At 53.9% G+C, this 24689-nt stretch overlaps 2 protein-coding genes across 6 annotated transcripts in view; one reads left to right on the top strand and one right to left on the bottom strand.

Annotated features, from left to right (window-relative positions):
- The window catches only part of WDR59 (WD repeat domain 59), a 47605-nt gene extending 35719 nt beyond the window's left edge, over positions 1-11886 (bottom strand). For all 3 annotated transcript variants that reach the window (XM_042834772.1, XM_042834773.1, XM_042834774.1), the window contains exons 1-5: positions 11805-11886; positions 8003-8052; positions 5990-6125; positions 2539-2624; positions 1639-1719 (exon numbers count right to left, since the gene is read on the bottom strand). In XM_042834772.1, the coding sequence (XP_042690706.1) occupies positions 1639-1719; positions 2539-2624; positions 5990-6125; positions 8003-8052; positions 11805-11858 (407 nt within the window). In that variant the 5' untranslated portion in view covers positions 11859-11886. The remainder of the gene's footprint in view (positions 1-1638; positions 1720-2538; positions 2625-5989; positions 6126-8002; positions 8053-11804) is intronic.
- A 794-nt stretch (positions 11887-12680) lies between these two features.
- On the top strand, positions 12681-24502 carry ZNRF1 (zinc and ring finger 1). 3 transcript variants are annotated; one of them, XM_042834805.1, is made up of 5 exons: positions 12681-13098; positions 22970-23065; positions 23396-23501; positions 23589-23679; positions 24030-24502. In XM_042834805.1, exons 1-4 carry the CDS (start codon positions 12681-12683, stop codon positions 23644-23646), a joined length of 678 nt encoding a protein of 225 aa, XP_042690739.1. In that variant the 3' UTR covers positions 23647-23679; positions 24030-24502. The 3 variants fall into 3 exon arrangements, with proteins under 3 accessions (XP_042690739.1, XP_042690737.1, XP_042690740.1); XM_042834803.1 differs by having other exon boundaries at positions 23794-24500; XM_042834806.1 differs by lacking the exon at positions 24030-24502 and having other exon boundaries at positions 23589-23680.
- Positions 24503-24689: the final 187 nt, after the last annotated feature.

Below are 24689 nucleotides of genomic sequence, written 5' to 3'. Positions count from 1 at the left end.
GTGGCATGCTGCTATTGGGCAGGCAAAGGGAACACTGGGCTCACTGAGGTGTTGCTGCAGGAGGCAACAAAACAGCCTTTCCTAAAAGGAACAAACAGAACTGCTGAAAAACTCAGCAAAAGCTACTGCTGTGTTTGCCAGGCCCCGGCACACCTTGATTGGAGGCAGACGGAGCAGGGACTGCAGAGCAAAGACTTCATGTCCGTGATACAGCAACAAAATTAATAGGAAATAAAGCCAGCTGCACAGACAGATCAATTTCTGCAGTGGTGTAAGCCAGTGTGGCACCATGACAACATGCAGCAGCTGGGACATGAATCTAGGCAATAATTCAACACCTGACATTGCTTATCAGGAAGTTACCTGCCCTTCCATGAAAAATACCACTGGAAACAAGGAAAACTGCCTTCAGCTTGCTAGGCTGCTGTAAAGCAGAACGTTGTCTGAAATGAACCACACCTCTCTCACTCAGAATTTCTGTCTAATCCAAAAGTTTTTGTGGATGAAAAAGTAAAAGGGGAACTTCAGCTACCCTTCCTGCAGGGTTACCTCCCTAGGGCTTCATCAGAGACAGCTGCTTCACCAGGATGTTCATTTGCTGGAGGCCAGCAGCCCTTGGATCTCACTGCCCCCAGGAAGCTGAGGCATTATTAGCACACGTGGGATGTTCAGGCTAGTCAGAAATCATCTGAGCAGGCATTTTTTGGACAACTGACACAAGCAAAGACAAACTGCTGGAAGGGCACAATGGAGTTAAATCAAGGCTTCCGATACAGCCTTCAGAGACCTTTTTTTTGCTTGACATTAAGGTATTATGGCAGAAAAAACACAACTGCCAGTTATTGTCTCGCTCTGTCTTTTAATTACACATTAATAATGTATTGCCATTCTCAAGCACCATTTAACCAAGGATGTAAGTGCTTCATAGGAGCTAAGGAAGCCTCAGGGTACCCTGGTGCAGTGGGGTTATGTAATTATCCTTCTATTACAACTGTGCAAGGAAGGCAGAGAGGAACAAAGTGACTTGCCAGGGGTCATGAAGTGCTGCTGCATGGCCAGCAAGGCAATCCAGGAGTGCAAATGCCAGCTCCTTGTTTCTTAGGTACAGAAAATGAGGTTTTAACACCGGTGGGTTTGGACAGATCTGTTACTGTGAAGTAACGCGTGATAGAAAGCATCAGGAATCCAGGGAAGTCACAAACAAGAAAAGGTTCCTGACTACTGCTCCCACCACTGAGGGAGTGTCAGCCACAGCCACTGCATTTAGAGGAAAACAACTTTGGAACCGTGAAATGATGCTCATTCATCAAGTTAAAGGGAAAAAAATGTTGAGGAAAACGTCTGGGTTTCAGGAAAAGCTTCCAAGGAAAGATCTGTAGAAGTTAGGGAGAGAAGCCAGTTGGTACTGCTGCCAATCAGCAGCATGCCTGTTGCTTAACCATAAGCTATGGGTTTCCCTTCATTGACTCTGAGCTGGCCTTAGAGCAGGGAAACAGAAGCCGTTCTTTGAGACTATGGGAAGTAGATGTAGACCCTGCAAGCATGGCCAAAAGCAGGGCCCCTCAGCATGTGCAAGCTGCAAACCATGGAAGTGAGTCCAGTGATTTCCCTGAAGTGCAGAAGCATCTGGATTCTTACTTGATGTCCCAGATGTAGATGTATGTGTCAACAGAACTGGTGACCAGCAGGTCTGGTTCAAACACTGACCAGTCCAAGTCACTGCAAACACAAAGACATCGTAAGTCAACAGAGAAAGGCATCGTTAGCAGCTGTGTCTTGCAAGCTCCAGTACATTTATTTGACAAACTCACAGCTACTCCATGACTTCTACTCAAACTTTTCAAGTAAAAAGCAAGATCTTAATCATTTCTCTAGGTAAATTCCAAGAAGCACTGAAATGCTTCTAAGTAAATTCCAGTGAAACATCACCCTAGCACTGACTTTATAGCTGTCCTGTGTGCTCTCTTTCCTCCACAGGAAAAGGCACAGCACCTTAGTGAACTCCTCCTTATCACACATTCTTGGCACCAACCCTTGGTTCTGGAAGGCCTCCCTGTTGGGCTCACCAGGGATACAAACAGCCTCCAGGCAGCCCAAACAACTGCCTTTTCAATTTGCTGCCATTACATCCTAAAGTCAGGAGCTGGAGTAAGACAATGCCACTAAAGTGTGCCCTTACTACAGGCAGAGATCTCTATCTCTGAAGCACCACTAACTCACTGAGAACTTCATCTTTGGGATTATTTGCTTTAATTCAGCTGCTACCTCAGAGAAACGTGGCTGGGATTCAGTTTAATAAGCATGCTGCTGTTTCCCCAGTGATGGCTGTTGCTCATTACAGGGACTGCAGCCTCAGGCAATGACACTGGAGCTATCGAAGGCTGAGCTAATATACTGGGGAGAGCCACTTCACATCTGCCAGCTCCTCCAAATGGGAAAGTAAGATGGGGCAGGAGGGACAATGAATAAAAAGAATAAATGAATAGACAATGAATAAAAAGCTCAGAGCAGAGCCCACAGTGTTCACTTGTTCCTCACCTGATCACACGTGTGTGTCCTTGCAAGGATGTGCAAACTTCCCCATTACCTTCCTTCCACTTATACAGGTCAACTCGCTGGTTGCTCTGAAATACAAAGGGAGAAGTGAGACTGTGCCAGGCAAACAAGGCAAGACAGGAATCCACATATCTTGACCAGGTTCCCTTCCCTTTGAATATCCTGCTAGCAATCATTCCTACTGTGAGTAACAAAGCCCTTGCTTGACCTAAAGCAGAACAAAGATGAACATACAGGCTGCAAGGCCCCTCAAAAGCCTACGCTCTAATTATATCCACTTGAAATTGGAGATAAACAAGAACAGGAGAAAAATCACACTGCAAAACAATTCCACAAACTGATATTCTCAGAACTTTTATTTCTTAACAACAAGCTGTAACTGCAGGCAACAGGCAGGCACATTCTTCCTGCAGGAGCAGCCTGGCAGCCTGTTCCTGTTCACAACCAGTTTTCAGCAAGGAAGATGATGGATCACCACTGGTCCTCCTCAGCTCTCCCTCGATTCCCTTCTGCAACAATCAGGGCCGCTGCCAAATGAGAACAGCACAGTCTGATGGTTTCAGGGTCACCTCCTGAAGAGTACTTCCATTTTGCCAGGTCAGGGAAAACTCAAAGATGTAAGTGCTTACCTCTAACTATAAACCACAGGAGCAAACCTGATCAATCAATGACAGCGTTATTTAGGGTTTCTTTACTCGTCCCAGGAATAAATCCTCCCTCAAACACAGCCACACCATTACTTGAAACTAGACATTGTATTTTAAGTTCATGTTCTGCCCTACTCAAAATTCACTGCAGCCCAGGCCAGCTCTCACTTTTCTGGGACAGAAATTGCCTTTCTGGGTGCATACAGAGTTCCGAGCACAGCGGGTCGTGAGCCATGACTGGAAATTCACAAAGAAAAGCCAAATCAGAATATCCCTAGTTGGAAAGGACCCATAAGGACCACTGAGTCCAACTCCTGACTCCATACACAGAGCCAAATAACAGGATTTTAACATTTCATTTGTGTTAGTCCCTCATTTCCAAGTGCACAGGCAGACAGAGGTAAAGATAATACAGAAGAGACAAATCTTACATTTTGTGGCTTTTTTTTCCTACCCCAAAGCTGTTTCTCAAGAGTTTGAACTAGCAGACAGATAAAACACTCCAGCCTTCCCTGAAATGGGAGGTCTCCTCCCAGCTCAGCAATAATATAACTGCAGTTCTCTAATAGCTCACAGCAGGGCTATAGAAGAGCTTGGGGCAAGGAAAACTGCTTGCATGTTTCTCACTGAAAGAAAGACTGAAATGGGTAGAATGAATTTCAGTGGGATTTGTCCAGGACTCCAGAGCTGATGCTACAAGATAAGAACGTCCAGAAGTTTCACAGGCTCTTAGTGGAATACCTCATGTAGGAAGTACTGCCTGTAGCACCAGGCATGGCAGGATGACAGCTCCTCCCACCAGCAGCACTTTCATGAAAGTGCTTTCAAAAAAGTGCTTCTCATGATAAGAATCAGCATATACTTCCAACAATTTAATCACCCTCCTGTTCAAGCACTTGTGACCACACAAAAGGAGTAACAAGGATCTAGAATGGCAAACAATAGCATTTGTGAAACAATGGCTTAGAGTCCCTAGGAATGAGCCAGAGGGCAGACAGAGCCAAGCACAGCAAGAGGACCTGGTTCGGTTCTTCTGGAAATAAGTCAAAGAATGAGAAGCCCTCACCCACTCACCAGGACAGGTTTCCCCTCTGACTGCACCACCTCCAATCAGCTGCACTGCAGACAGCGTGCAGCTTTCCTCAAGCAGGAGGGAAGCCTTCTGCACTCCCTTTCCACCCACAGTGATGCAGAGGTGCAGCACATGGCACACCTGAGCCAGCTCCATGTGGCAGCCTCAGCAGAGGACTCAGAGAGGACTGAAGGCCAGAAGCAGCACAGAGCTGAATGCAAGCTAAGTTAGCCTTCCCAATATCACTTCAGCCCTGTAGGTACAGCCTTATGTAAACACATCCACACCACCTCCAGGCCTGACCTGGGACACAGAGCTGACACCTTCCACTTCTAAACAAGGCAGGCTAAATTCTAGTCCTGGGACAAGGCCAGACTGCATCAGGATCAAAAAGCCAGCTAAGTGCAAGACTGTTAAGGAAGTGATCCTGATCCAAAATGAGAAAGCTGTCTGGTGTTGTCTTGGGGGCTTGGTATCCGATGTGCATCTGCTCCCATTCGCAGGAAGGTCCTGCTCATAAGCAATCACTGACTATTGCTCTGACAGGCTGTTTGAAAAGAAGCTTTCCTGCTCTACTCACAACCTGCACAAAGCATTCCTTGTTTGGTTTTGCTTTTCATATGCCATATTCAGAAGTGGCACCAAAGGACACCGCCTGGCAAGGTTTGTTAGCCCTCCACTTAGAAGATGACAGCTGCTGAAGGTGCCTGAAAGATGTCAGTCATATACCAGAGCTGGGAGGAGAAACACTGGGGGCCAGGGAATGTCAGAGGGCAAAGCAAAAAAGGCTGCTAACTTGCAACACTGGCCCACTTTAAAGACCACCTTTAATTTCAATAATAGCTAGTCCCAAGAAAGAGAAGGAACAAAAATCATCTTCAACTGAGTTTTCACAAAATAACAGAAGAAACCTCCTTACTTTCTTGTTTCAGGACTCATCTATAAAAGCAGAAGCAACTCAGCAAATGTATCTCACTATGACAATATGCTGCACCCAGCCAGTAGCCATCAGGCCCAGGACTGCAGCAAAGGTTGCTGCTGGCAGCTGAGCATGCTGCGTGAGCAAGCTACATAGCACCACTGATAGACATCAGAGCTAAGAACTGCACTCAAGCCTCAGATGGCCATTAGATGAGCACTGTTTAAACACGGCTTGCACCAGTGCTTCTTCACACCAGCTGATTTATTTCTCCACACGTTTAACAAAAAGCCCTTGCCTTTGGTCCCTAATTGTTACAGTGTTGAGCCAGTATTGACTTGTGCTATTTCCAGACTGCCTGCTGCACCGCAGCCCACCAGGAAGGCAGGGAGGCGAAAACAAAACAGCACAGAGCAAGAAATTCAATAAGTGCACAAATCTCTTAACAGAATGCAGGTTAGAAACAGAACAACCCCTCCCCCTTCCTTCCTTCCTTCCTTCCTTCCTTCCTTCCAGAACAGGACTATTTGGATGCTCGATTTATCTGGCAAGGTGCTTTATAAAACACAAGGAAGAAAAACTAGATTCAGCACTTAGTGACCAATCACTGAGAACCAGCAAGCCAAGCACCTCACCTCACTAGCCGTAAATCAGAATTAGGCCTTGGTCTTGCTATGGGACTTGCAGAGGCATGCCAACGTCAGCTCCACGCTGCCTTCCAAGCGTGCAGAATTCCACCCATAGAGAACCGGGGCACAGGATGAGCTCTACTGCTTTTAAAGTGAGTGGACTCACCGAAGCTGCAAAATAGTACGCGTAGCTGTCGTGTGGGTTCCACTGCACTGCCCCGATGTCCCACTTGCTCTGCCGGGAGATCTTCCGATGGCCCTCGGTTGGTGCATCCAGGTTGACTATGTAGAGGAAACGGCGGCTGCAAGGCACAGACACAGACAGGTGGCATGGCACAGGGCTGATCCCAAAAGCCCAAGCTCTCGAGGAGCTTACAGCCAAGCAGAGGAGCTTCACAAACACGTGAGAGCACCTTCCTAAGAACGCTACTTTTGATAACTATTCCAAACAGACAACAGTTAGAAAAAAATACAACAAAAACACTGAAGATCTGTACATGCAACAGGCAGCTCAGACTACAGAAAACTTCCTGGACAGCAAGCACGGGGAAACGGTGCAAAGGCATACAGATACACTTTGCTGGACTAGAGCAGTAGCAGAGAGGAGGTGGCTGAGGCTGGGTGCACAGAGCACTGGCTGCACAGGAGCCAGCTGCACCCTGTGGAGGCTGATCTGAACAAGAGTCAACAGCCCTAACAAGCGTGGCTGAGGGTTTTCACACTGCGATGTCTGGGGGCTTCTGCAGGCAGTACAAGCAGAACCACACACAGCTAGCTCAGCTGCAGCAGTGTATGAACGTGGGTGGACGCAGCACTGCGCTGACCTGGTTATATTGCTGACCTGAGCCAACTCTATACGCAGAAGAGAGGTGTCTGCGTGCTGCTGGACCTGTGCTCTGCTTGCTGCTGGACATGGCCAACTCCCCATAAGCTAGGTGAGACGTTCCCTCCACAGTGTGATTCATTTCTCAAACAAGATAAAGCTCCCAGAAATAACTGTGAGCTCGCTGAACTCTACTGGAAGGCCAGTACGAAAACATATGGAACTGTGTATAATTAACCACATCAGCATCACGTGTGTCAGCTGCGTGGTGAGCGTACAGCTGCTCTGAGCACGGAGTTCTCCCAAGAGAAAGAACACAGAGAACACCTCTGTTGCCCTTCCGGAACCAAGTCCCCAGGGCAGGGGAAGAGTGAAGATGTTCCTATGCTCTGAGGCTCCTATGCACCTTTAAAAGAAAGGAGGCAAATCCTGAACAACTACTGGAGAATTCTGAAAAGCAGCTGGTCCTGACAGTGAATAGCAGACAGACTGCCCTCAGCACACTGCCGGCCCAAATAAACTTTAAAGTGGGTGGGTGTGAGGAAGAAATATGAAGTTAGGCCCAAACCAACTGCTCAGTTGCTGCTCCTATGCATGCACAGCATGGACAAAGGGCCAGGGCTCTGCATGGCATGGAGTTTCTATCAGCAGAGCCACAACCAACACAAAACACACGCAGTCCCTTGGTGTCCCTCTTGAATCCCATTGCAAGTTCTACAGCTGATTTATCAAAGGTAGAGAGACATAAGGCAAATAGACTAGCACGCAGGAATACATTACTGTCAGATCAGCTCTGCTAATACCTCATGGATGCAGCTCTGCTAATACCTCATGGATGGAGGCAACAACAGTGAATTACGTAAAGAGAAACAGGAAAGCAGAGGGTAGAAAATAAGCCTGAGAAAACTAAGGCAGAGGGTGTTTGGCTCCTCACAAGCATCACCCTGCACTGAATCCATTAAAGTAACAGGTCAGTGACAGAGAGGAACTTGGCTCCTCTCCCTAAGCACACTATGGGGGTCTTTGGGGCAAATTTCATCTTAAGCAAATGACAGTATTTATTTCAAACAGAACCCAAACAGTGCTTTCTCACGCCTCACCTCCCACAGAAGATTTGGGAAAGCATACATCAATAAAGCCATAGCAGCATTTGATTTTGTTGTTGCTCATGTCTGTAAACCGCGTCCCACTGGACATGTTCCCCAGAATCCTCTTTGGGAAGCTCCTTGAACAGAATTTGGCTGCACCTTTCCAAAACAATTTATCAGCCCTTCAGCTGAGGGTCAGCCCGAAGGTTGCTGATTTGGCTTGTGGAAGTGACTGCCACACATTTCTAATGGGGATTGTCACACTCACCCTGAGAGCACTGCATGCTGTCCCAGGCAGTCCACTGACATAGCAGTCGCCTGTTAAAGACAAACAGAGAACAAGACTAAATTACACCTGTCAGGTCGGCTTCTTAGTCAAACACACAGCTTTGGGGAGGAGCTCGGGAAAACCTGCAAGCTTATCTTCAAGGCATAAACTGCTCTAAGAGTCAAAACTGGTATATCTCCGGGGTGGCAGAAGTAACAGCCCCTAAAGGATCACGGATGGGTGACAGGATGCAACAATTGATGTGGGGATGCAGGACAGACAGAGAAAATATTCTTTTTTAGAGCAAATAGAAGACAAGATGTGGCAAACACCATTTCAGGCACTCGTTTCATTCCCACTGCTCTGGCAATCACTGCTGATGCCTTTCAATCAGCAATCTCACATAATCCTTATTAATCAACCTCTGCTCCTGCTCAGGGGCTTTCTCAGCCTCTCTCCAGTCGCAGGGCCAGATTTAATTACATATGTACAGGGAGATAAAAGTGCAGTTATTTGCGTGTGGCTGGTCTCCAAACAAGGGACGGCTGAGAGGCATCAGAATTTACTCTTGTGTAGGAGGCTGAGAGAGAACTTAAGCACCACGAGGAGAGAAAAAAAAAAAACAACAACAAAACCCAACCACCACAAAACAACTATTTGAACGCCATCACCCCCCTCTGTTCAGAATGGAACTGGATGATGGAGATGAGCTCGTTTACTTGCCAACAGAACAAAGGAAAATGTGACTTGAAAAGCCGTGCAGCTCGCCCCATAAACATAGATATGCCTTCAAAGCAGTTCTAAGCGTTCACAGCGCAAAAACAGAACATGCCCCACATTCTTCAAGCTCACTGCTGTCGTCTTCAAAGCTAACTCTGAAGGCTGAGCAGGCCTCTGCTGCCGTTGGTGGCTCTGCCAAGTCCACTGAGCACAGATTCAGCCAGACTTTGGGATGTCCCACAGCTGTGCTTACAAACAGCACTGAAGTCAGGCAATAAGGCAGTCCCGCTCCATTGCGATCACAGCTGCCAGAGGATTAACCATCATAAAACCTGGTTTATCCAACCGTTCTGCAAACTGCCTGCCCAGCACAGGTGGAAGGCTGCATCACTTGCTTGCAAGTGCCTCAGCTGAGGGAGAGACAGCTGCACCGTGGGGCTGTTCTTCACTGGAGAGCAGAGCTGTACCTGCACCCCACCAGACAAGTTTCACTACCTCCGTTGCCCTCATAGGAAGCAAATCTAGTTTTCCAGCAAGGTTTTCCTCATCCTAAAACTGAGACTCTAAATGAGCAGGCAGTTTCCAAATCTCTAGACGGTAACCAGGTAATTCCAGCTTCCTAGATTTCCCTTGCGAAACAACAACGTGGGTTATTAAATTTATTTTTTTAAAAATAATCACACAGGACAAGGAAGATTTCCCAGATGTTGTGTATTTTTCTTGTGATGAATCAGAATGAGGATCACTGAACCCACTACTGGAACCAGAGCTTTCTCCCGTGATGAAGTGCCCATCAGCTGCCATATTTCACACACATTTGGCCATCTTTCCCCAAACTGGAATAACACCAGTCAATTTAAAGTGAATGATGGCTTTGTATACAAGTTTATTTCTCTACTGTTGGCACCAGAATCTCATAAATCCTTATAAAGAGTTTTTAATAATGAACATTGCTAAACTGTTTTTTTCAGGCTCCAAACATCGTAAGACGTAATGACTAATTAGAATGAAGTAAAAACCTTCATGTGTCAGGTTGCTACTATTTGGGTCACAGATAAAATCATTTTATGGCAAGATCTTTCCTACAACATTACAGTCTCTTATCCAAGCAACAGGGGAAAAAAGAAAAATAAAGCAGCTGTCAGACACATTTGATGTGCTTTGCATATTGACATGTCAGACTTCGCAGCACAACTTCCCAGACAGGGGAAGTTGAAATGGAACAAACCAACCTGAAACTGCTGCTTTATCCTAAAACAAAATTGGACTAGCTAGAATTATAGTTTATGAGTACCAGCTCTCTGAATAAGCACATCTGAAAACCACCTCTGAGCCCACAGTGCAAGCAGCATCTCAGAATTTCAGAGATGTCACCTGTAGCCAACGCTGGCCCCAAGCTACCCTACCATTTTCAGCAAAAAGTGTTGCTGGTTGGGTGCTGCAGCTTTCACACAACACTCTGGCATGGAAAATAAAGGTCACTTCTTGCAGACATGTCACATCTTTGACTCTTTGGTGTTGTGCCTGTTTCCTGGTAGGGATGTTGGAGACAGCAACAAAACAAAAAAAACAAAAAAAAACAAAAAAAAACACGCTCAAACCCAAATACATAGATAAGTTCATCCTGAAACCAGCAGCTGAGCAGCCCTGGACACTGCAGCTCTCTGGTTTCACATGAGAGCACAGGCAGGTCAGAAAGATCACACCAGAGTAAACCAAAGTGACCAAAATACCAGCACTTAGCCTCCCTGCTAATCATAGAATGACCTGGGTTGAAAAGGCCCACAGCGCTCATCTGATTCCAACCCCCTGCTGTGTGCAGGTCACCAACCAGCAGCCCAGGCTGCCCAGAGCCACATCCAGCCTGGCCTTGAATGCCTGCAGGGATGGGGCATCCACAGCCTCCTTGGGCAACCTGTTCCAGTGCCTCACCACCCTCTGGCTAAAAAAATTCCTCCTGATATCCAACCTAAAACTCCCCTGTCTTAGTTTAAAACCATTCCCCTTGTCCTATCACTAACGTATGCACCAGCAGCACAGCAAGACTGCAACCAACTGCTGCAGAGGGTTCAAACACCTGTTCTTCCCCACTCCCCTCCCACATGCAAGTTATTATGAACAAGCAACCAAACCATGAGGCATGTATTTCCTGAGCCAGATGTAACCTGAATCTCCTATTTGGGGGTAAGTACCTTCATATCTCAGCTTCCTGAAAGCAAATCCTCACCAACAGACAGGACAGCTTTACACATTTCATCCAAGAGGAAAACAAAAGCAACGTCAGGCTTTTCAGTGCAGAGCTGACACAAGCTCTGTTGGCTTACAGAAGGTAGACTGGGTACAACGTGCAGGATGTAAGGGCCTGGCTGGGAATGGTGAGCACAGAACTGGCACTGATCTGGGATGTGAGGAAGAACAGAAGATGACTGCAGACTTATTGTTTTCTGGGTTTCTTGAGCTCACCCACCAGGCTCAGCTCTGTGAGAGAAAGGGCAATGCCAGAACAAAATGCTTTCCCACAGAAAGGTTTCTAAGAGAGCACACAAGCAGAGCCTGAAGGGAGCGCTGCTACAGCCTGCAAACACAAAGCTAGAGCTGGCCTCTCTGCTATTTCAACCCTAACCGGCTATTCCTCCTGACCTCCCTACACCCAGCGACTCTATTGCAGCCAGCAAAGGAGCTGCGATGCTCTCAGAGGAGGAACAGGGAGAGGGGTGCGGGAAGTGGGAACGCCTGCAGTAAGGCCCGGAGCAGAGCTAGAAAAAACGGACACGTTTAGAATCAGTACTGGCAATAAAGCGCCTCACGGATTAATGCGCTTCCGCACGAACCGAACCGACGACAGACACACCCCAAACCCACGAGGCCGTTCACTATCCCTACAGCCCGGCTCGCAGCCCCGCACTGCGCTCTCAGAGGGGGGCACAGCGAGCAGCCCGTAGCGGGCCTCCTCAGCAACCCCGCGCCCGCAGCCCTTTGGCCCGGCCCGGGCCGGCCCTGCCCCAGCCGCCAGGCACAGACCGCACGGCACGGCCCTGGGGCCCGGCGGGGAGGGAGCTCGTGCTGCTCCTCAGGGCCCGACCTGGGCGTCGCGGAACTCCACCACCACATTCTCGCTGCTCCAGCGCGCCGCCATCTTAGGCCGCCCCAGCAACGCCCCGACGCCAGCCTCGGCGGGGCGGGAAATGAGGTGGGACCCGCGGGATGCGCATGCGCGCCGCGCGCGGCCACCCGACGCGGGGGCCGCTGGGATTTGTAGTCATTCAGCGCCCCTCTTCTCGCGCAGCCCCCGGCCCGGCGCTGTAGGGAGGCGGTCGGGGTTCCGCGCGCACACCGGGGCTCGCTCGGCAGCGTGCGCGGGGCCGGCGGGGCGCGGAGCCGCACCGCCCGAAGCGGCCGGGCCTTCTTGCCGCGCGAGGGGGAGGCCGTGCGGGACTTCGAGGCCCCGTGCGGGAGCGGCGGTGTCGCCAGCTGCCGCCGCGTCCCCGCGCCGGCCGGCAGCAGCGCAGGGGTTAAGGGCGGCGGGCCGGGGGGGGGCCGGGGGCGGGAGCATGCGTGCTGCCGGCCTCCATTGTCTCCGGCGCGGCGCCCAGCAGCCAGGCGGCGGCCGGCAGCGAGGCTGGGCCCGGCGCAGCGCGCAGCCCCGCAGCCGCTGAGCCCCGCGGGAGGGGTCCGCCCGCCGCCCCCATGGGCCGCAGCTGATCGCCCGGCACGAGGGAGCCCCCCGCCCTTCCTCTCGGCCCCCCCCGGCTTCGGCGGTCTACGGCGGGCCCGGCGGGGGGAGGATGCCCGGGGCGGGGGTGGGTTTTCGCCCGTAGCTCCCCTCGCCCCCCCACCCCCACCCCCCTCCCCTCCCCATCCCTTCCCCCGCTTCCTTCCGCCGCTTCTCGCCGCCCGGCGCGGCCCCGTTCCCCGCGGGGGGGGCTGCGGCTCGGCTCCCTCCGGCCCCGCGCTGCCCATGGGGGGCAAGCAGAGCACGGCCGCCCGCTCGCGGGGCCCTTTCCCGGGGGTGTCGACGGATGACAGCGCCGTGCCGCCGCCGGGGGGGCCGCCCCCCTTCGGCCATTACCGGGCGGGCGGCGGCGGCGCCATGGGGCTGCGCAGCCGCTCCGTCAGCTCGGTGGCCGGCATGGGCATGGACCCCGCGGCCGCCGGAGCCGTTCCCTTCGGGCTGTACGGCCGCGCGGCGGGGGAGGCCGAGCGGGCCCCGGGCGGCGGAGGGCCGGGGACCGACTCCACGTACGCCCATGGCAACGGTTACCAGGAGACGGGAGGCGGTCACCATAGAGACGGGATGCTCTACCTGGGCGCCCGGGCCTCGCTGGCCGATGCGCTGCCCCTGCACATCGCGCCGCGCTGGTTCAGCTCGCACAGCGGTGAGTGCCGGAGCCTCGGCCCCATTCCTGCCAACCCTCGGTTCTTCCCAGCTCCTCCTTTCCCTGATGTCGCTCGGCCCCTTAATGCAGGTTCCCATCTGCCCTGGATCCCCCCGGCTCTGGCTTCCCCCGTTTCCTACTAGCCCCAGTTTTCTCTGTCTTCCCAGAGCCCCGGTTCCCCCCTTCCCCTGGATCCCTACAGCTCTGGCTTCCACTTATTCTCCACTTCCCCTCTCTCCCTCCATCTGCTGCTTCTCTTCATCCCAGCTTCCCCCATTTTCCCCTAGCCCTATCCCCTGATTTCTCCCAGTTCCCCCCCCTTTCACCAATTCTCCCCAGCTCGCCCCCGCCCCAGTTCCCCCTAGCCTTGGCTTCCCCTGCTTCCTGCTAACCCCAGTTTCCTCCTTCTTGCTCCACCCAGCTCTGGTTCCCCCCATTTTCCCCTTTCCCCTTCCCCTGATTTCCCCCAGCTTTGCCCAGTTTCTCCTGGCCCCTTTCCCACGTCTCCCCCCATCTTCTGGTTCCCCAAAGCCTCAGCTTTCTCCATTTTCTCCTGGTCCCCTCCCCTGGTTCTCCCCTTGTCTCCCCTTCCCCACGTTTTCCCCTTTCCCCTTCCCTTCACTCCCCCCAACTCCACCTTTCTCCCAGTTTCCTTTGGCCCTTTTTCCTCGCTCTTCCCAGTGCCTGGTTGCCCCCAGCTTCCCCACTTGTGGCCCTTCTGCCTAGTAAAGAACGTGGGAAGGAGAGCTTCCCTGCTTTGCTCAACCCTAAACGATTCCCCCTCTGCTCCTGGGATTGGGGTTGGCACTGTGCGGTTGTGTCAAGGTCAAGGCAGGAATGAGTGGTGGGAGGAGGAGGCTTACTGCAGGGGAGATGTTCTGGCCCTAGGGATGTGCCATCCTCCCAGGACTTGAAGGGGGAAGCAGAGGAGGTTTGTGTGAGGATGCTGGGGCTCGAGCCCTGGGTCTTGAAGACTGGCTAGAGCTCCTCATGCTGCTTTTGGAACTGTGTGCAGGAGTGTCAGGGAGGGACAGCAGTTCTCACGCCTCAGGTACTGGGAAAAGGCACTCCAAAATGAGACGTAGGAATTTTTCTCCTTTTTTTTTTTTCACCTGGTAAAGGGCCAGGGAGAGGCTGGAGCGGGCTTCCTTGTTCCAGCCAGCTGGCAGAGGAGGAACTGCCTGCCTCGTGGGGCTGGGGAGCCAGATGGGTGATCCCACAGGAAACATGTGAGGCTGAGGGAGGGGTGGGATTACCCCCCACTCACCCCCAGGGCTTGGACGATGGTGGGTGTCCCTGTGCCTGGGAAGAGCTGTGTGTGAGCAGGGCTGTGTCACTGACCCAGTTCTGGCTGGGCACAGGGAGCAAGGAGGGAGGTCCTCCCCTCCCTCCTGACTGGAGGGAAGTCATTTCAGGGATGTCTCTTTGCATTTCCTGGAACAGTGTGGGATTTCTCTCCCACCCGGTCTCTTTACTGCCTTTTCATGTGTTCTCGACACATGACGTGGTCTGGGAATTTCATAATATGTCTTGGGACAGTGCCTCATTTTCAGGAAGGCTTGAAGCTGACCTAGTGGATGAGAGCAAAGTGCCAAGCAAGGCTCATGGGGCCTGTTTTCCTACATCCATCTTGGGCTTTTTCCCCTTGTCCAGGCTCTGGGGACTGCCTTTCTCAAAGCTGTGCAGAGCAGGATGCCCCAGGCACTGTTGATCCAGAGAAGCTGACAGCAGGGGTCTCAAGCCTTGAGCGCTCCTGCAAACTTTCTGCTTCTGTGACCTTGTTCTGCTGTGCAGCATCCTTTGGGCTTTCTGAGTGAGGAGAGGGGCTCTGCTCCCTCCAGCCAAGCTTTTGGGTGAGCCTGGTGCTCCTGTATGGAGGTTGCACCGCAGGAACGCCTCGTCACTGAGCTGTGTGTAGAGGTGGTTGCTCACAGCCTGTGACATTTCAGTGGTACTCCTAAAACTGCAGTGCCAAGAGGCAAAAAGCTGATGGTAAAAATAAGCCGACTGCAAAATGGAGTGAGCTGTTTGCAGCCCTGATGTGGATTGGTGCAATGATGGAGCCCACCGCCCTTGGAGAATCACAGTGCCGGCGGTGGGAGCTGCTGTGAGAGCCGTGGGTCTCTCTGGTGCCTCTTTTGGGGCCCTCTGAGAGTGTTTGAGCTGCACTGAAGTGTGCACAGGCGGCAGTGAGAGCCATTCGGTCTGTGCCAAAGCCTCTCCTGGTGGTGTCTCTTCCCTTTTGCTAATTATTTGCAAAAGGATGCTTAACAACCGTTTGGAAAACTTGTTGGAGCTTATGAAGCTTCTGTACTCTTCTGCTCAGTGTAAGAGGTTAATCTGGAGACTGTAAAGAGAGGGGAAGGAGGCCAGCTTAGGATAGCAGGAATGCCAGCAAACCTTCCATGATTGCAGCAGGGCAGGCTGGCAGCACGCTCTCCTTCCTTTCTTCCATCGACCTGCTCCACTCCATCAGCCCCAGAAAATGCTTAAGCAGCAGCGTGCTGGTAAATGGAGAGGAGCTTTGATGTTGCTGCACGTGACTCTCTCTGCTCAGTCCAAAGGATGTCTTGAGGGTGGGGATGAGGAGACCCATGGGCACGGCAGGCTGAAGCAGGAGGATACGTGCCTGGGGAGTGTCAGTGCAGCCCATTGCACAGTGTGGGTCTGGAGGGAGGCTCCTGGCCTCCTGCCTTTGCACAGGGAGGGTGTAGCAGGGCTGCAGACCTGGGTGCCGCCTGTGTCAGCACATGGGGAGGGCTCTCTCTTGGGCTTGTTGTTCCAGCAGTTTGGGTAAAGCACACCCTTTGGATCTCAGCAGGACAATGAGAAGCCTCGGGGGGGGGAAGGGGCTGTTGCTGTGGCACAGTGCCTGCAGTAGTGGATGCATGGGTGGGCTTGGCACCTCCTTGTTCTCTTTATCTATGCTGCTGGGTCTGTGTCCCTCTGTCCGCCTTTCTGTGGAGAATGCACCTCCCTGGGTGTCTACCATTCAAGTGAGCTGCTCCAGATCGACCTGAAACTGCTTTGGGGTTTCTGCATCTGCGTGGGGTTTTGTGCCTTGCACTGTTGTAAGATGACAAAACAGCTTGTGCAACTTTGGAGCTCTCTCTTGGTTCCTGACCACCCTGCCCCTGCAGCTTTGTGATGGTGAGACCTTAGCAAAGCCCACACTGGGAGGAAGAATGCAGAAAAATGAGACGTGTGGCTCAACACCACATGTCTCTTGGGTTATGTGGCTCTCTTAGTATGCTCTTGTTACTCATCTTCATCAGAGGATCTCAGGGAGTTTGCAGAGGCTGTAAGTAGCTTAAAGTTTATCTGGAAATCCCTCTCATCGCCCAAAGCCCTTGAGTGTTGGAAGCTCCAGCAAATCCATATCTCCCTGTCAGCCAGCTAGCAGAGAAGTGCCTGGCTCATCCTCCTGTGCAGTGCAATCAGGAGAAGCACACCAACAAAGTAAGCTGTTTGTCCTGGATGCTGGGAGCAAAACGGGGGTGAGTCTCCTCTGCTCAGTAGGGTGTTGCCTTCCAGCTGCTCTGCAACCTTTGCCAGGCAGGCCTGCAGCTGTGGATCGAGGAGGAAAGAAGCATTAAGTGGTGTTGGATCCAGCCCTGGGGAAAGGACTTGCTAGAGGAAGAGCTGAAGATGGATGGATGGATGCCCTGGCAAGTGGCACACCTCTGGTGCGTCCATGCTGATTGTCTCGCCAGTGCTTAACTACCCTAGCTCAGGATCTCTGTACACCAAAAAAGGAAAGCTGTATTCTAACTTGCTCATCAGCAAGCTGCTGTAGGGAGGCCGTGCTCAGCTACGGCTTTCCTGCCACCATCTCCTCAAGAAGCAAGCACCGTGCAGGCTGCCCTTCACATCTGCAGAAACCTGCTGTGGCAAACCTGGTTTTGCCAGTGGAAATTTCCAGAGGAGGTGCTCCTCAGACTGTCTCCCTATTGCTTTGGTGCTGCTGTCTGTGTGGGAAGCAGTGCAGGAGCGGTCCCGACAGCCCCCCAGGCCAGCAGTATTCAGCAGGGGAGAGCTGGGGACAGGGCAGCTCTGCTGGAAGAAAGAAACCCGGAATACCAGAAGGCAGGAAATTGAGGCATGGCTTTTATGCACGCTAGCAGCCTGGAGATGAAGATAAGTGTGTCAGTGTTGGCGTGGTGCGTGAGCAGCCGGCAGCAGTTGTTATCCCCCAGCTCCACAGCACGAGCCCTGCAGAGTCCCCTGGCTGCTGTGCCTGGGCACTGCTTACCATGCTGCTAGCAGGCTTGGCTGGGCTCATTCACTCTAACCCTGCGTGTAAATCAGAGCAGGAGAGCTGCTTGCCCTCCCTCTTCTGTGTGTGTGCTCCAGAGATGCAGGAGCGATGCTCTCGTGCTCTCAGGCTGACCCACTTCCAGCCAGGATTGTCTTCCTGGCCTGTGACGTAACTTTATCCCATACTCGTTTGTTTTGCTGACATGTTTGTTCCAGCAAACAACCGTAACGGCTTCTCTTAGTTATTAATGCACTGTTAGGGTTCCCCTCCATCATCTGCCGATCGATTAACGTGGACGTCTTTGGTAGAGGAGTGGGCCTGGGGGCTGGCAGCCGGCCAGCAGGGCTTTGAGAATCACGAGAGGATGCTATTAAATGCTGGAAAAAAATTATCTGGGGAGAGGTTGTTTGAATAATAATTAAAAAAAAAAAAAAGCAAAAAACAAGCATTTTCCTTTCCAAGGTAATCTGCCGTGTGCCAAATCAGGCGGCACAGCTCATCAGTGAGCTCCCTGTGCCGGGCACCCACTGCTGCTGGGTGCCTGCAGCGTCTCACCCTGCTGCTGTGCTGAAAGCCCAGGTGAGCTGGAACCCTTTTGGAAGGAATGCAACCGGGCGTCCTCCTGATTCTCTCAAAAATAGAAATCTGTGAGAACCGATGGGCGATTCACAGGAGCGAATGTTCCTGCTGCAGGCAGCACCCGAGGAGGCCCTGAGCGCTGCAGAAGCCCCGCAGAGCCGCAGCTGCAGGAAGCTCTGTGCCTGGGGCCTCTCCTCGTGCTGCTGCGCAGCGTTTCCGTGGGCAGAGCCTGGCCACCCGTGTTTCCTGCCTGCAGGGAGGGGAGCGTTCCTTTCGCTGCATTTCAGCACTGGGTCAGGAGAACATCTGAGAGGTTCTGTCGGCTGCTGAGGCTTCAGCAGGGGCTGGGACTTGGGGCTGGCTGTCTGCTCCTTCCCCTCCTGCCCCTGGTGCTGTTGGGGTGGCTGTGGATTGGGACCAGAGGGGGAGTTCCAGGCTGCTCCCACAGCTGTGGGCCTCTCGCTCGCAGCGGAGGAGTGAGACCACGTGCTCTGCGCGGCAGCCTCGCAGGGGAGCGGTGGAAAGATTGACCCTTCTGCTGATTTTAGCAGAAATTTCCGAGGGCTGAGCTTCCCGTCCAGCTTGCTGAGGCCGTGCTGGTGACAGAGGGGCTGTCCCCTACCAGGCAGAGCAGTGGGACTGGGCCAAGCCCTGCCAAGGCACCACAGCATGAGGAATTGAACCGAAGCGGCTCAGCGCCGTTTCCATCCCTGGCAGGAAGGCCGACGTGACAACAGTGGTATTTTTAGAGGCCCAGCTGCCTGCAAGGCACGAGGAGGAACGCAGCAGTGGGGGATTTGTAGAGGCTTCTGCCTGTGCCTCCAGCCTGCCCCTCTCCCTGGGGTCTGGTACCTCCTCCCACGCGACCCCAAGTACTCAGCTGGTAGCAACCGTGTGCCCAGGGTTGGTTTGGATGAGTTTTGGGCCCCATGGGTGGTGGGGAGCAGGGAGCAGCTCTCTGGGGGCTCAGGTTTGATGCCTGGGGGCTGGGAGGCAGCCAGGAAGTCCCAGGTCCCCCGTGGCTGTGTGCTTCTGGCAGCTCTGTGGGCTTAAGCCTGGAGAATTGCATTGGAGTCTGATACAGTAGGGCTTTGGGGGTGGGTTTTTGGAGAAGGCTATTGAGGGAAAACCTGCATCTCTTGTGGTGATGGAGTAATTCATTTGGGAGCCTGGCTTTGCTGGTGATGGAGTTGCGTTTTGTTGGAAGTGTTGCAGTGGAGATCCAGCATTCAGACCATCCATTGCAAGTCTCTGTACAGCTGTAGCTGGGGAGGATGAGGGAAGGCTGTCCTTATCCGCGTGGCTTAAATTCCTGTCTGGAGGGAGGTGGAGCTGCCCTTCTGCCTCAGGTGCTGTGGGGGAGCATTCTGTGGGGCACAGAAGTGGTGTCCTGGGTGCTGCATGGCAGCTTGAGCCCATCGTTGCCTCCCGAGGTGATGCCTTGCTGGTGGTGCTCACAGGCAGCCCATCTCCTTCACATGTGAAATATTCTGGAGGCAAAAAGCAGTCTCTTGAGCTGGCCTTTGGATGCAGGACTCCTCTGCTTCGCATTGCTGTTCTGGGGAATGCTAAAATTAGCTGTGTGCTATTCCTTAGGCAGCCTGTTCCCAGCACTGGGGTGTTCCTGCGGTAGCACAGAGCTGACTGGGAGGCAGGGGGACTGCAGGCTGCGGTTCCAAGCCCACGCTGGAGGGAACACAGCGTGCGGTGCAGGAGGGAGACACCACCTGTGACATCAGGGCTGATGTTTGGCAGGTGTGACTGCGGCCACAGAAGGGCTTCTGTGTGCACTGCCACCCGGCGTCTCTGCTGCGTGCCCCTCCTCCCCACCCCCCAGGAAGGTGGGATGCTTCCTTCCCACCCTGGCCCTGCCCTTCTGGCTTTCTGCACCTCCCCGTGGCCATGAATCAGGAGGAAGGATGCCTGCGTGGCCCCTAGGAACAAGGCCAGAGTGCTCGGCTCCTTCCTGCCTACGTGCCCCTGCTCACGTGCACCCCATGCTGCCACCCACACCACCATGGCAGTGTGGGCACACAGCACCCCCTGTCCTGGGTGGGCACTGAATCAGGGGCTTCTTTAGCTGCCTATCAAAGCAGTTTTGGCATTCGCTCGTTAGGCAGGAGCTGAACCAAGGGTGCTTTTCAGTTCTTTGGCTGTTCCCGTGTCACTTGGGAAGCTGTGGCTGGAGGCAGCCTGTAGGTCGGAGGCCAGTGGGGTGTCACATCTTCAGTGGGACCCAATAGTTCTCTCGTTTCTCCTGCCTGGCCACATCCTCACCTGATGCAGGGCAGCTCACTTTGATTGAAATTGTGCCTTTGCCCTCCCAGAGCTCTTGGACGATGTGGTGGTGCTTTTGGTGCTGTCAGTGTTAACCATGGGGCTCTTTCGGTGCTTTTAGGACCTGCTGGAGGCTTCAGAGGTTCCCAGCTCTGCTCTGCCTGGCTCTCTAAAATTAACCATGTAACCTTCCTAAAAATACTCTGAGGGCACCAGCCCCTGGAGGGCCACGAGTGCTGCTTGCTCATGGTTTCTAGAGCGAGCCATTGGAGGGATGAGGTCACCCGGCAATGCGTGCCTCGCAGCCCTGGAAAGCCCTTGTCTTCCTCAAAGCCTCCTGCAGGATGCCTTGTCCTCAGACCCCATGCTGATGGGGTGCAGTGGGATCCTGTGGCAGGGTTGGTGCTGACAGCCCATCCTGCATCATAGGGGCCTCCCCTGAGCCTCCTGGTGGGAGGAATAGCTGAGCCCTTCCCCTGCTCTTTTTTGAGGTGTGTGGGAGGAGGACGGGAAGGGCTGCAGGAGGAGGAGGAGGAGGGAGGGAGGGAGGGAGCTGAATTTTCCATGAGCAGCTGCCTAAACGTCATCTCCTGTGTTGCTCGGGCTGGCGGCTCCAGCAGGATGGATTAACGAGGGTTTTGGGGAAAGCAGTAAATAGCACAGCCCTGCACGGGGGCCGGCTCCGAGCCCCAGCATCCATCTCAGCATCTGGAATGCAGGCGGATGCTCCAGCATGGCGACCCACGCAGAAGTGGCCCCAATGGCTCCATCCACCTGCTTCCCAAAATGTCACCTGGCAGTGGCATGAAGCCCTTTCCCTGCGGGTCACTGTGTCTGCAGCTTGGCCCCTTGTGGTGCCCCTTGCCCAGGTTTGGGGCCAGCTGTCCACCTCAGGGACCCCCGAGAGCATCGCCTCTGCCGGCTGCTCTCACCATGCCGAGCATTTGTGCCGACAGCTGGGGTGCAGCGCAGCCCCCGCCCTGCAGCCTCATCGTGCTCCTTGCTCTGCTCCAGGCGGGGGGGATTCATGCCTTTTCATGATGCTTTTTGTGTTGTTTTTCTCCCCGTCTCGTAAAACGTAGAGCTAGGAATGTCCTTGGCCCAGCCCAGTGCCGCTCAGGGGCCTCTCCCTGGGGTTTATGCCCTACATTTGTGCAGCACCCCGTGTCCTTGCCGTGGGGTCACAGTGGGAGGGCTGCGTGCCTCTCTTTGCCCTCCTCGCGTGTCTCAGAGGGTGCTGCTGGATCTGGGGCAGCCGTTGAAAATAGCATCAAGCATGGAACAAAAAAGGGGGGACCGCAGCTTTGCCGGTGCCTGTGCCAGTGCTGGAGAAAATGAGGTCTAACGGGGATGCGGCCCTTCCTGGCAGCTCGCTCCAGTTCAGGAGTCGCTGAGCGGAGCCGCCCGGGGACGTCACGGCTGACAATGGGGCTGGTGCAGGAGGGACGGGGCTGGCGGTGCCCGGTTCAGCCGGGGACGGGAGCGCATCCCACACAGGGAGCGGGCTGCGAGGCTATCTGAGCCCTCGCTATAAATACACCAGCAGGGTAAACACTCAGGAGAGGAAAAAATGCTATTTAAGCCAATGGGTGCTGCTGCCACGAGGTATGAATTGGTCAGGGGTAAATATAGGCTGACGATGAGACGGCAGATTGCGATGGGCTCCCGGCTGTGGCCCATCCGGCTCTGGCCTGGGATCCTGTGGGGAAGGGGGTGCAGTCCATGGCTCCCTCTGCCGCTACCGAGTGCTCGAGTGTAAGGGAGTGTAAGCATTCTCTGCCCCTCTGAGCTCCCTCCATTCCAAGAACCCCAAAGCCCCCCAGCCCCATCCGCTCAGTGGCAAACAGGAACTCAGTTTGTCCTCATTTGTGTACGCTCCCTTTCTTTCCTGTACAGGCTTTGCATATATATGAAAAAAGCTCTTAAGCAGCACTGCAGTCAAACCTGATCTGCTTTTAGAAGCCGGGTCCTTATGTTACCCTCGCCATCTCTGCAGGCAGGGATTGCTCGGCATTCTGGTGCAAACCCACGGCGATGGCTGCACACCTTGGGCTACATCTGCTCAAACTCAGGGCTGAGCACAGAGTGCAGGAGCCCCGAGCACCTGCAGCTCTGTTGGGGTTCTGCTCTCGATCACAGCCGTGTTGCTCACAGCAGCGTGTGTGTGCCGTAAGGCAGAGTGCCCACGAGGTGCTGAGCTGGGTCCTTGTGTTAGGAGGTGCCTCTGAGGAGCTGGAAGGATGCAGAACTGTGGTCTTGGTGAGCAGAGAAAGGGGACTGCATTGGAGTGGGCTTAGAGAGGGATGGGGGAGAGGGGTGAGCCCCGCTGTCATTGAAACCAGAGCCCAGAGGACCCGGCAGAACTCAGGATGGTGTTGTGGGCCTTGGGGATGTGGAATGGCTGCAGGCGCTTCCTGGGTGGACAGAGCTGGCTGTCGTGGGGGGGAGACACGTCCCCGGGTGCTGCGTGATCCTCGCCCTTTAATGCCTGGGAGCAGCTGGGGCCACGTGTGCTGCACCCTGGCTGGCTCCCCTGCCCTCTGCGCAGGGCTGAGGGACGAGCGGCACGCCGGCTGGGTGGCTGTGCCTGTGCTGGCTCTGCGGAGCACCCAGAGCAGGATGAGCGTGCAGCCGGCAGGCGCAGCGTGGGGGCAGTGGCACCATGCAGGTGGGGGACCCTCCGTGCTCCCTGGGATGCGGTTGGGCTCTCCTTCCTCCCTCCTGGCTCAGGAGCTCTTCCCTCTGCTCTCCTTCCAGGTTTCAAGTGCCCCATTTGCTCCAAATCTGTGGCTTCTGACGAGATGGAAATGCACTTTATCATGTGTCTGAGCAAACCTCGCCTCTCCTACAACGGTAAGGGCTGGGGTGGGCACGGTGTCCTGCCAGTGTGGGGACGCCGTGAGCGGGCAGGAGGTGCAGGCGGGGGCTGCAGCGTGCCAAGAGGGCTGCGCTCCAGCTGCTCGCCGTGTCCACCGCTTTTCCTTGGGACCCTTCGTAGCACAGCCCTGTGCTGCTCACCACAGTGAGCCGTGCCCAGCAGGGCCGTGCCGTCCCGCTATCCTGCCCAGCAGGGGTGAGGGCAGGTGGGCTGAAGCCCAGCTTAGTGGGGAATGTGGGGCTGAGACTCGCCCCAGGCGGGGACGCAACGCCCCTGTGTCACCGGTGCTCTCTTCTCCTCTCCAGACGACGTGCTGACCAAGGATGCCGGCGAGTGTGTGATCTGCCTGGAGGAGCTGCTGCAGGGGGACACGATAGCCAGGCTGCCCTGCCTCTGCATTTATCACAAAAGGTACGTGGGCACAGGGAGCCGTGGTGGCCGGGAGGCAGGGGCAGCCCTGGACTCGGCACCGAAGCTGACCCGCTGTCTTCTCTCCAGCTGTATAGATTCCTGGTTTGAAGTGAACAGATCTTGCCCAGAGCATCCTTCTGATTGACCTGCTGGGCGTGCTTGCTGACTTCTCTCTAAGGTGAGCCCACAGAGGGGTGGGGAGCAGAGGGTGAGAAGGGCTGAGCAGGGGTGCGGGTGTGAGCCGGCCGTGGGGCTGCGCTCGCTGTGCTGATGTGGCCTCGTCTCTCCGCAGGGCACCTTGCTACCTGCTGTACCTCCTCTCCCCGTCCCTCCTGCCCCGCCTGGACTTTTGGGCTGACGTTCAATTCCTCACAGACGACAAAAACTCAAAAAAAAAAAAAACAAAAAAAAAAAAACAAAAACCAACCAACCAGAAACTTGAACCCACTCGGGACAACGGCGAATTTTTTTATTTTCTTATTTTTATTTTCCGTCTTTTTTTTTTTTTTTTTTTAATTTAAACATTAGGAAAAAACCAACCAACCAACCGCAACAGCAAACCTTGGAACATCCAGGAGAGACAGTGTGAGAAGAGCAAAGCGACCCGCTCTCCCTGCAGCCACGAGGAGGGATCCAGCACCGAGGGAACCGCCGTCCTCGGCCCGACGCTGCCATGATGTTTGGCTTTTGTCCCCGCGCGGAGCGGCGCTGCCGGGGAAGCGGCCAAACGGAGCGCGCGGCACTTCTCACCGGCTCGCCTGGCGCCCGCGGGCTCCGCTCGGTTTTTGCACTGACCACACGGGAATTTCCTCCTCTCTCCCGTTCTCCCTTTTGGAGATCTCCAGCCCGGCCCCGGCAGCGTGTGATGCAGACTCTGCCCCACGCCGGGAGCGGGGCCACCGCTCTGCCCCATAGCGGGGTCTGTCTTTCAAGTGTTTACAATGAGAAAAAAGGAGAAAAAAAAAAAAAAAGGAACAAAAAAAAAGAAAAAACAGACAAAAAAAAAACAACAACAACAAAAAAAAAGAGAAAACCGACAAAACCGAGAAAAAAAAAAAAAATTATTATTAAATGAAGCTTCGTGTTGACTGGCGTGTTCTTCGATTTGAGCTTCCCTGCCCCGGTGATGTTTACAGACTGGTCACTCTTTAACTCAGCTATAACCACTCAGAGACTGGACAGCCGCAG

Source organism: Centrocercus urophasianus, unplaced genomic scaffold (assembly GCF_019232065.1).
Source record: "Centrocercus urophasianus isolate 14NV4802_14NV808 unplaced genomic scaffold, USGS_Curo_1.0 seq_49, whole genome shotgun sequence".
In the NCBI taxonomy this organism is placed as follows: Eukaryota; Metazoa; Chordata; class Aves; order Galliformes; family Phasianidae; genus Centrocercus; species Centrocercus urophasianus.
This window is presented reverse-complemented; position numbering and strand designations above follow the sequence as displayed.

Excerpts from the sequence above, each read along its gene's own strand:
- ZNRF1 (XM_042834805.1), top strand. The coding sequence starts at position 12,681 with ATGGGGGGCAAGCAGAGCACGGCCGCCCGCTCGCGGGGCCCTTTCCCG. Across the intron at positions 23,066-23,395 it reads ACCTCGCCTCTCCTACAACG|ACGACGTGCTGACCAAGGAT; the intron begins GTAAGGGCTGGG and ends TCTCCTCTCCAG. Across the intron at positions 23,502-23,588 it reads CTCTGCATTTATCACAAAAG|CTGTATAGATTCCTGGTTTG; the intron begins GTACGTGGGCAC and ends TCTTCTCTCCAG.